This window comes from Bacillus rossius, chromosome 15 (genome assembly GCF_032445375.1).
Source record: "Bacillus rossius redtenbacheri isolate Brsri chromosome 15, Brsri_v3, whole genome shotgun sequence".
In the NCBI taxonomy this organism is placed as follows: domain Eukaryota; kingdom Metazoa; phylum Arthropoda; class Insecta; order Phasmatodea; family Bacillidae; genus Bacillus; species Bacillus rossius.
In genome coordinates this window covers 26,607,090-26,619,136 of record NC_086342.1, presented here as the reverse complement: position 1 = coordinate 26,619,136, position 12,047 = coordinate 26,607,090, and the positions used below count along the sequence as shown (strand labels likewise).

General features: G+C 33.7%; 1 protein-coding gene across 2 annotated transcripts in view; it reads left to right on the top strand.

Moving 5' to 3' along the window:
* The window catches only part of LOC134539422 (adenylate cyclase type 10-like), a 62,523-nt gene that overhangs the window by 30,025 nt on the left and 20,451 nt on the right, over positions 1 to 12,047 (top strand). For both annotated transcript variants that reach the window (XM_063381447.1, XM_063381448.1), the window contains 4 exons: positions 590 to 730; positions 3,718 to 3,977; positions 6,359 to 6,497; positions 10,099 to 10,177. In XM_063381447.1, coding sequence (XP_063237517.1) covers positions 590 to 730; positions 3,718 to 3,977; positions 6,359 to 6,497; positions 10,099 to 10,177 — 619 coding nt within the window. The remainder of the gene's footprint in view (positions 1 to 589; positions 731 to 3,717; positions 3,978 to 6,358; positions 6,498 to 10,098; positions 10,178 to 12,047) is intronic.

Below are 12,047 nucleotides of genomic sequence, written 5' to 3'. Positions count from 1 at the left end.
AAAGACAAAGAATTATAGTCTTCTATTCGACTTCAAACTTTCGGAAGCTAAACACACACCTAATAATTTTGAAATAAATGAAAAGAATCAGCCATTATTCATATGATTGTAATTTAAATTTTCCTTTGTGTCAGGTGACTGTGGTTTCTGGTTGTGAAGTGATGTTTACTTGTTTAGTATCTCCCTCATTCCATCACAGGTATTTTCAATCTTTGGTTTTTATTTATACTTTTTAATAATCTTTACATTAGAAATTGAGTTTTTTCATCACAGCCTTTGTAGTATTAACACAAATAACATAAAAATAATAATAAATAAACTTTACAGAAACTTTGAATAAGGATATGAAGTTTCTCAATGTACTAAGAAATTTAGACTTATTATTAACAAGGAAAACTTATTTAAAGGGTAAAATCTAAAATGTTATGCATTAAACATGTATTGTGCAGAACATCTTCGTTAGCAGAATTTTCTTAAAGGGGTTTTACTGTATACGATTTTCTATTGCAGAACAGCACGTTAGTGTTTTATTATTATTATTATTATTATTATTATTATTATTATTATTATTATTATTATTATTTTCCAGATGCTGCCCAAATTGACGACCATAGCTTCTCGAGAGAGAACTGAATATCTGTTGGGAAGTCTGAAACACGAAACCGAGACGGAATTCGTTGAGTACTGGCACAGTGAGAATTTGCAGTTACTCGAACAGTTTGTCACATTCGTAAGTAAAGGTTATTGACACACTGATAGAAATTTCGCTTCATCTTGTTACAGTGTTCACCTCTGACTGTGCTAGTGTCAGACAATGAAGTTTAGATCATAACCAGCGTAGAAATATTTTTAAAACAGACAGCTCTGTTTCTTAAGAGGCCTCGCTAGGTAAATGGTCAAATTATTTGCCTCCCACCATAATGATACGGGTAAGATTCCCCATGGTTTGATTTCCAATGGTGTCAAACACCAATTTTTTTTCTTAAGCGGAAAAGTAGGGGACGTAGCAGCGACACTGGGTTTTCTCAAAGTCCTTCCATTTCCCCAACCCAATCATTCCATTAATGCTACAGTCTCATCTCATCACCCCTCATTGTCTGTAATGACCTTGTTGATGATTCATTAGCAATAATTAATTTATTCATTCATTCTACTTGTGCAGACTAGAAATAGGCTAAGGTTGGTTTACACCAAGCATGATGATTTATTTCTTTATCTCGTCATGACTGTTAGTAGAGGGCTATTTCTGTAAATTTAACACTATACCTCTCTTGCAATTGTTGTTCTCTCATTAATATTTTCAACATATATATCTACTATGTACTATGTGTTGTATAATGGGTATAAAAATTTGTGTGTTTAATAATTTTTATCACTTGTGCAATTTTTTACAAGAATTATATCACACTTAGTAAATAACGCTTGAAAATATTAGTGCCAGAAAAACAACTGCAAGAGAAGTCTATCTAAAGTCCTTTAAAAAAAAGTTTTTTTTTTTGAAAAGCGGTGATATTTGTCACAAAATTCACCACAAATGCGAGGTTATTTAATTTTATGTGCATTTTTCTAAGACAGCATTTAATTAAAAAAAAAAAAAAAAAATTAACCAATAACTAATGCTTATTGATAGTTTCACAGAAGTTCTATTTCATATTTCTTTTATCTTACTACATTTAAAACTAAAGGTGCATTAAAATTCAATCTGTAAGTGTTGTATTTAGTTATCAAAAGACAGCATGGTGAAGACTTCAACTTGGCTTTCTCTCAGGTTCCTTCTGTCTGTGACAACTTAATTGTAGTGACTAATTAACAGTTCACTGTCAGCATTGTTTGTATGTCTACAAACAGTACGCAGGACTGTTAATTCATACTGATTTTAATTTTAACTGGGAGAAGTCAGCACTTTCAACATATCTATGTGCTTTTCTGTCTTGCAAATCTATTACACTTCTTCATTAAGGGCTTCATAACTCTGGAAAAGATCTGTGTTCTCAAAATGATGAAGTGTGCGAATAATTTTAATTAGTGAAATAACATCTTCTGACTTGTTAAGTTCTATGTTCTTTGGCTTGAAACACTTATTTAAAGTCCTGAATGCTGGTCCAGAATGGTCATTGTTTAACATCATTAACACTATAGTACGTATTTTTGCCGGGTGTTAAAATGTGTGTCACATTTGACGTTCTTTGCTACTAAATCTTTTCTTTCAAACATTAACACTGGGCAGTTGCAGTATTTACACATTAGTGTAACGGCATTGGATGAATAAACACAGTCACTTTTAAACTCATCAAATCGTTGCTTGAACTATCCACATTTTTGACATTTTTTTTACGGGGAGGGGGAAAATAATATTTAAGACTAGAAATACTGATAACAGTGTTAATTACAGGACCTATGTTAAAACTGTAAGCAGTCAGTTATAAATAAAAAATAGTTTGTTCCCTGCAGATAAAAGACGTCGTTCGGAAAGCAAACGGAGAAACAGTAGTAAAGAGTCCAGGGATAGAAGGGGGTGGCATGTGTAAGAGAGTGAGAAGGGGAAAGGGGCTCACATCAGTAACAAGGAGAGGAGAGGAAGGGAGAAGGATCTTAGGACAGCTCCTTAGTGCTGCTCTCTCTCTCTCTCTCTCTCTCCCCCCCCCTCTCCCCCCCCCCCCTTTTCTTTTTCAAGGAAATTCCCAAGTCATCTGTCACCCGAGATGACATTTTGAAGGGAGTAAAAATCCAGCGGTGGAAACAGGCATAAGTAAAGCAGTTTAGACACGGAGCATGTAACTAATTTGTTCCAGCCCTCTGCCTGGCTGTCATCACGATACAGTGATTGTTCTTGGTGTGTTGGGGAGATGAGGTACAAAACACGAGCAAAGCAGAAAATGTAACATTAGTTCATATGTGTAAAAATTTGGGAAAAAGACAGGAAAAATTAGAAAATCACGTTTTAATTTTCAAAAAAGTCACAGCTTGCATTATTTTTAGAGTTTATCACAATTGTGATTTTTTCAGGTCCCAAAATATTGTGTTAAATAGGGATGGGCCAATCAAATCCTCAAATCCTCAAATATCATCAAATCCTTAGTATTCGAAGGATTCAATATTTGAGAAAAAGATTCAAAGTAAAATATTGGAGGAAATAAAAGTAAATTAAAAAATTCAACAATGATAAACTCTGAAGTTTACTAGGTCAACTTTTTTCTGCATCCTATCCTGTTACCATTTCCCAAGATATTGTACTTTTATAAATGTTTCACTAAGTGCATAACAGGATCAACAACAGACATGGTAATTTTAATCTGTGCACACGTGTGTGTGTGCATGCATGTGTGCATGTGTTTGTGTATGCACACTTGTGTGCATGCACGTCTGTGTTCATGCATGTGCATGTGTGTGCACACATGGTTGTGTATGTGCTCTCATGTTTGTGTGTGCACTAGCATGTATGTGTATGTTTGTGAGAAACAGAAATCTGTACATTTTTTTTATGGATGTAAGTTAGTGTATGTCCCAGTATAAGTGTAATATAGTCAACTTGTAGTCTTTATATTATAAAGTTTAACAACTAAGAAAGTTGCTTCTGTAATTTTTTAATATCTTGATATTTTTTAGTATTTATTTATTTTGCATTTGTCTGTGTTGCATCAAAAAATCACAGTCACCAAATGTAGAGAAATAATATTTTTCATCAGTAATGTTAAAAAATTCTCTTCAATTTTTCAGCTGCCTAAGAACTTGGTTCTTGTAATTGATAATGTGCACTTCATGGACTTTTTGTCATGGCAATTTGTTCGCCACACTCTACTGAAGACACCATCAATAATGCTGGTCCTGAATTTGTGCCGTAATAGTTCACGGATACAAGAAATAAAACAGCACCAATTTATGAAATTTTTTAAACTGACCAAACTGGATGAGAAGTACTTTGTGCCCTTAGTTTGTGAGCTTCTTGATGTTGATGCAGTAGACTCCAAGCTGCCAATGTAAGTAATACTACAGTAGAACCCTGTTATAATGTTCCTGCATATAATGTTTTCCTGCTTATAATGTCATATTTTTAAAGTCCCAATATTTCCCCCATAAGGACAATGTATTTATTTCCTGCATATAACGTTCATAAATAGTGTAATTTCCTGCTTATAATGTTTGCTTTCTAACATTCAATAAATGGGGAAAAAATGTTTTAAAACCAATTATTCCAACACTTACGATAAAGAGTTTCCTTTATGTATGTTTATGTTTACAATCATTGCCATACAATACATGAAGTTTGTTAAAATACAATTTTATGCAATATACTGAAGGTACACAATGTTCATAGTTACGTATCAGTTGGCACCCTTAGTCAACTCTTCTCTTCCTTGCCATTCCAGTGGGTATTCAGATGCACGTACATAGTCCTACGATATTTAAGTTGCCAACCATTGAGCGAGGGCATAACTAAAAGTGTTTTCTATTGCTTACAAATAATTTATTTTTTCATTCATACGTAGGAACCCCAAATTAAACATTTTCAGGTGGTTAAGGAGTAGACGTTCTTACTCTTAATGTTGTCATCATGAATCGTGAGACAATTTTACAAAAAATGTGGCAGTGTATCTTTAAAGACAAACAAAATTTAACCAGGGAACAAGACGAAGTTGAAAAATTGTTGGCTTGTTTCAGAAAATTCATGTATCAAGTATACTATCTTTGGTTTCAACATTAAAGTTGTTTACATAGCTTGGTGAGTCCATTGGTACAAAGCTCGAACATTGTTAAGTGCTAAATTGAGATTTCCTGCTTATAACGTTTTCCTGCTTATAATGTTTTTTTCTGGTGCTCCCTTGAAAAACATTATAACAGGGTTCTACTGTATATATTTTTTGGTCACTATAGAGAACTTTAATATTGCCACTTTTAGTGTCAGGTGTCTTAAGAACTTAATAATCGTAATTTAGTTTGTGCTTAAGGAATGCTTTTGCCAAATTTTTATTTAATTCAAATCAAGTTTGAATGAAATATTAAATTATTCGTGAATAAGTAATATTTTAATTATAAAATACAATGAAAATTGAGTTACATTTCGGTAGTCTTTACATATTTAATTGTATTGGATATTCTTCAATAATGTGAATACCTATGTTATAAGAGAATAAGTAATTTCTTATAGTCTGTGTTTGCCAGGCTTTTACATATATCAATATGAGTGTTTTTTTTTATTCATCTACAATTTTATTCAGTTAGGTCTTCGTTCCATCCAATCATTTTGGTGACTGATCACTGTTTTGACTATTTATTGTTGTGAATGATAGAATTCGTTGAAGGAACTCATACATTTTCCTTTTTTTTTTTCACCAGTGGAAATGATTTCATAAGATTTAAATTGCATTTTGTTCTCATAACTTTGTTTCAAATAATAATGTAAATGCATAAATTGTCATGATACAAAGACATATAATAACCTGAATAAGCGTTTGTGCAGAAAAAAGCAAAATATGCAAAAAAATATTAAACATTTTCTAGTTAAAGGTCGATAAAGAATTGCAGTTCGTAGGTACATGTTTTTTAGTACTCCTAACCGACGTTATTTGAGTAATTATCTGAACATTTACTTCTTCATCAATGCTAGAAGTGTTAAACATCTTAAAATTACACACATACAATTTAGTGTCTCTTAGATGCAAAAAATTGTTTGCACCTTTAGTGCCTTTTAACTCTGAGCATCGCACTAGATCTAAATGATATAACATGCACTAACAATGGAGGCAAATTAATTTAATCCCAGATTATTATTAACACAAATTTAATATTACCTATCTAGGTGAGCACCCATTATTTTATTCTATCTTTCGGATGGCATGTATTATTAAATAATGTAGCCAATTTATGCATTTTTCTCATTGCATATTTCATATATACTGTGCTAGCTTGAAGAACCTGTCATTGCCCAGGCTTTTTGTAGTGTGTATGGGCTTGATTTTTTTTTTAAAATCTCAGGCTAACAGTAATTTTCCTCTTATTTTTGTGCAAGGTCAATTGAACAAAATTTTACCAAGTTTGAATTAAACTTTAGGTTTTATTTAGATAAACAAAAACCATTCTTTTGATTGAGTTAATTTTATTAAATTGGGTTGCACACTAAAACTGTTGTGAGCAGGTCTAATGAGTGATGTTTTGAGTCCAACCTCAGGCATGACTCATTTTATGAGCAGTAGCCTGGAAAACAATTGTAATCTTGGATGACTCATCTTGAGACTTTTCGTTCGTAACAATGTTCATTAAACTTTGCTTTTACTTTCCATTAAAAATTACTTTTAAATTAGTGACAAACTTTATAGTTTCTCTGTTCTTTCATTGTGTGAGTGTATATGTCTTGTGGCAGTATGTTGCATAATATTAAGGGGGAGCCAGGATTGTTGAAGAAAGTCCTGGAGGAGTTCCATCTGTGGTTCACGTTTGACACGATGAAGAGCAGCATTGCGTATCGCACGGCCGAAGTTCATCCTCGACTGAAGGAGAAGGTATTTAAATGATTCCCGTAACGATCACAGTGTTTCTCATGTGTTGAGTAGTGCATGCTGTCACTTATTTTTCGCTCCAAATGTTCATTCTCTTTGCTGGCTTTCACATCCCATCACTGTGCAAGCACAAAGCTAGTAACAATTTTTTTTAAAAATTAAAACACCAATTAAGAAAACTTCAGCACCCTGAGTAGATCCACTGTCCTTAAAGCTTAGTCTTACATGCCATTTTGATATTTTCAATTTTCTCATCAGTACAATTATTTAAGAGCTATATTGGAAATTTTAACATGATACTGCCAATTTATTGTTCTGTCATGTTAATTTCAACATTTGTGTTCTACCTGTAATAATGGCCAATGAGTGTAAAAAGTCATACAAATGATAATTAACACTTACGCTACCTTTTACACCCACTATATATATAATTGATTTGAATAAAAAAAAAACATTTGGCAAAAGCCTTCCTTAAGCACAAACTAATGTACAATTATTAAGTTCTTAAGACACACGACTCTAAAAGTGGCAATATTAAAGTTCTCTATAGTGACCGAAAAATTCAGGTGCTGAAAATTTACTTAAGTTCCAGAAGAAAATGTTGCTATTGTTGATTAGTTTACTGAAATAATGTCTCTCCGACTGATACTGATTTTAACGTATGTTTTATTGATGCTCGTAAAAAATTCACAGTCATTGTGGCAGCTATCTTGCGACCACAAAAGCCAGTACATTTAGAGCATACAACTTTTGCACATATCCTCTTCCCACACACTTCCACACAACACATACATTGATTGTTCGCAGGTACCGAAGGATAGCTATTACTTTAAAAGACAGTTCGCTTTACTGTCCTGTGGTTACTCACAAACTCATGGTACCTTTGAAAGTCTCGGTCCTTTGGAACAACGACTAAAACGAAGCTTAAAGTCTCGTCTTGGGCTTCACCGACATCTGTGATCAAGATTCTAGTTGAAAAAAAGTCCAAAAACAAAAAGAAAGGTTGATCTTACACCGTGGTGTCCTGACCACAGCCATGAAATACTCTATACACTCACATATATTTATGATTCGTGAGCCCTCGCCCGGCTGCGACCTACTCAGTACCTTGTCCAGACAAAGACAAATGAAAAAGGTTACGCAGCCGCATCTGCATGATGGATGCTGCAGATGCGTACCTCTCCAGCCAATCACAGCACAGCACTAGGCCTGTGCGAATATTCGAATTTTCGAATATCAAAACGAATAGTTTATTTTTCGTATTCGATTTGATTTCGAATACTAACACTTAGAAAAAACGAATATTCAGTCATTTACGAAAAAGGCTGAGCGGGATCACTACATCTGGCCACGTAAAGCCCGTTTGAACACAGTAATTCGGAGCGATAACTAACTTTTTTTTATGTAGAAGAATGTCGTCAGGTCGTTTAAAATAGATTTGAACTGTCAGCATACTGATAAAGATAAATACGTGTCTGTAAAATCCATACAACCGGGACGTTATAGGTGACAGTTTTCAGATTAGAGGGAGAAACATGGTTTGTCGGCACTGTAATTTCGTTCCGAACGTGACGGCGAAGAGAGAGAAAATTGTACAGACCATGTGGAAAACATCTGGCCACATACTCACAGCAAAGACTCCAAAAGCCTAACATGCTAGGTCAATGTTTTTCAATAGGATAATACACAGTAAACGACCGGACGCAGGCGGCAACCTCCCCCCCACCACTTCATACCCTTCCCAAATTCCTCGCGTAGTGACAGCTCAGGCAATTATCCTGTCCCGCGTGTCAAAAAAAAAAAACTCTTGCCAAGAACTTACTTAAAAGCTTGCGATCACGTTACATGGTGCACCAAGATTGTGAAGTAAATGTGTTTTCTATGATGGTAGATCCACGGTTCAAAGATTCACTAATTGAGGATGAAAATTAAAAAAAAAATATGGGTTGAAAATTTGTGCAGGGAGGTATGTAAGCTGTGTAAGCTGAACACAGTAGCTGAAACTATAACTGAGACAAGTGAGGCTACAAGTGAAATGGCTATTAAGAAGTCATCTCTGTGGGCCTACGTGAAACCTTCAACAGCATCTCAGTCTACTCTTGCAAGCTACGAAGAAACTATCCAAGGAGAAGTAAACGAATATCTGGCAGCACCCTTAATCCCAAAGAATGAAAATCCTTTCAGTTTCTGGTCAGAGAAGGGGCGCACTTGTTTCCGAAACATAGCTGTGGTAGCAAGAAAGTACTTGCCTATACCTGCCACACAAGTGTGCAATGAGAGACTTTTCTCAACAGCTGGCAACATTGTGACGTGTAGAAGAGAGAGTCTACTCCCCGAAAATGTAGAGCAGCTTGTGTTTCTCCACAAAAATTTAAATTAGCTAATATGTAGTGATGTGACAAGACTCTTTTTAATACAAACTAATTATAAAATTGGAGAACCTTAAAATTTTAAGTACTGTCAGGTTTTTGATTCTACATACATTGTATCAGTAAATATGTACCTGTTATCATATTGTAATGTGATGTGATATAACATGTTTTATGGGATTTCAATTCTCATTCCAATTATTCAAACTCAATATTCGTATTCGAGAATAATTTGGTATTCATATTCGAATTCGATTCGAACTAAAAAACTGATATTCGCACAGGCTTACACAACACTCATCAACCCATAGCAGGATACAATTTCTTATTCCTCGTAGCTTGACGTTTTTTGACAAAGATTACATTCACAACAAAATCATGTGGTCTGGTGAATCTTAAAACCTACCAGCCAAGCATAGCTCATGGCAACAGCTGCCCTATGCCTTCCAACGCTCATTTCTTTCTTATGCAACAGGTAAAACTATTACATCAGCTTTTAGTCAAAGCATCATGGCAAGAAACAAAGTACGAAAAATTACATTAATCCTCTCATTTAAGTACAAATAAAAACAAGCACTACTGACAAATCACATAAAACATAAAAATGTAATTTAACCACAAAACACATAAAAAAATATCTCGGGGCTTATTTACCACAAAGTCAGAAAATCGTTACAATAAATAGTGAAGCATGAAATAATATAAATTATGATCATAAAACAACTGGTAACCGCATAAATGTTTCTTAGGAAAATCAACAAGCTGTTACTTAAATTTTGTCAAAGAAAACTAACCTTAACATTTACTATAAGATAACATAATACATTGTAAATTAAACTATTAATCAAGTGGAAAGGGCAGTAAGTTGGGTTGCTACAGTACAATCCAGGTTTTGATACAAAATTTAGTCCGTACTGTTAGCAATGTTATTTACATTTTACCACATAATGTAACATACATTTTGATCATAATTATTTTTCATCTTTGAAAACTATTTTTTCTTGAAATTTTTGGTGCTGGATGATTACTTGATATTATAAAAAGTTAATCTAATGAATAATAGAAATGACAATTAGAAAATTAAACTAAAAAATAAAATAGAAAAATACATTGTCATACCCTTAAATTCAATTTTGGTTCGAGTATATTAAAAGGTGTAATAACTATAATACATTATTATGTAAGTGTGCAATATTTACATCATTTGGTTAATTTTATTTTTTCCTTGCTTGTAGGCCGACCCGGAAAATGTTTTTTCCGTGTGTTCTCTAACTGAAGAGGTGTCAACTGTAGGTCATCTGCCATTACATCAAGGTGAGGAACTTAGTTATTATTATAAATAACACAAGTTTATTTTTAGGTACTTTTTTTTATCTTAACATGAGGTTTTCTCTATAATTTCTTTGGCAATCATTTAAGGAAAATGTAGATTTAGTTTAGTTTTCCAGGAGATATCTTGTACTGTACTTATACAGTTGTTCTTTATTTTCTTTAAAAACATCACATGTAAACATGCAACAATTTTCAATGGTCAATACTTGAAGTCGACCAGTCATGTGTGAAAATCTGTGAGAAATGAGAAAATGGTGTCATTTTTGCTGCCACTAGCTTACTTGTGCATGCTGATTGAAATAAAATGGTTGGAAAGATATAGTTTTTGGCTTAACTTCATGAACCATGTTTAATTATTATTATTTTTTTTAAATATAATCTCAGATAGGAAAATCACAGATCTTCATTTAGATATTATTTCAAAAATGGGACTATATGGAATAAAGTTGTGTGCGTTAGCCAACTGCTAGGGGGAGAAAAAAAAACAAAAACAAATTTAACTTTTAGTCCTAGTGTAAGTTACTATTATGATACTATAATAATTTTAGCTATGAGTATTTGTCTGTAATTTCAATAACACCAGAAAATGACAAGAATATAGCTGGTGCAAAATTGCCATAAAAAATCTGCAATGCTAATATTAGTGATCATCCAATCCATATAAATTACAATAAAACAAAAATAATGACATTTAAATGATCTAAAAATAAAAAAAAAATAAAAAAACTTTTGTAGAAGCCGCATACTGAATGTGGTAAAGCTCATCACGAACCGTAGAAAAAAAATTTGATATACGTAAAATGGTGACTGTTAAAACTGAGGTATGCAACAAACATTTGTATCATTGCACTGATCTGCTTTTCAATTGGTTTGATTAGCAAACCGATTTTAATGCTGATATGCCATTTGCTTCCTAATACTCATGTTATTATACATGTATGAATATTGATATTTTTTTTCCCCACTGAGTTCAATAACTACAGGCTGGTAGATAAAAAACCACACATACATACGTATATAATACTGCAATCACTATATCAGTTCCCAGTCTAATGAAATCCACACTACTAGATTTTGTTAATGTAGTGAGAAGTGAGATAGTCTCACTTAGTTTTCAGTGGTATTCTTGTGCCACAACCAGAAGCGTAAGCAGAATTTAATTTCTAGGGCGTTGGTGGGGGATAAAACAACTTTTATCGTGGTTTGCTTTCAAATTATCTCCATTGGTGGGAATGACAGAATTTTTAGGATTTGGACCGGGGGGGGGGGGGGGGGGGTGATATCTCCTACCCCCCATATCCCCCTTGTGTAGGCTGCTGGTTTACAAACATTTTTGTTTTAATTTGCAACAAGAGTTTTGCTGCATTTGCTGCCAGTTACGGCCGAGTGTTCGTTGCCGGCAGACTTGTCTGTGCGCACGTGCTGTGGTTATACATGATATTCTATTATTTATCACGTTACTACCTACGGATGTCAGTCAGCATTACTCTTCACTACCTGACCAGCTGGAATTTTTGGGGTTCTTAATGTCCCAAGACGTTAATGAAATTACTTCATATATCCTACAGGATGGCTCCATGGACTTCTTCAAACCATCACCTAAAAAGACAGAACCAAAATAAATGGGAAAACCACAGGAAGTGAAAATGGACATCATTAAAGTAGGTGATGTATTTAAAATGGTAAAAATCTTAAGCACAAAAATAGATGAACTAAAAAGTGAAATTCAGGTTCCCAAGAGGTTAATTGAATCTAGATATGAAGTGTCCGAGATAAAGAGAGAGTTAAACTAAAATAAAATCTGTGCGTGAAAAATAAATCAGAAAATTGTGACATGTCCTACAGTCAAGAT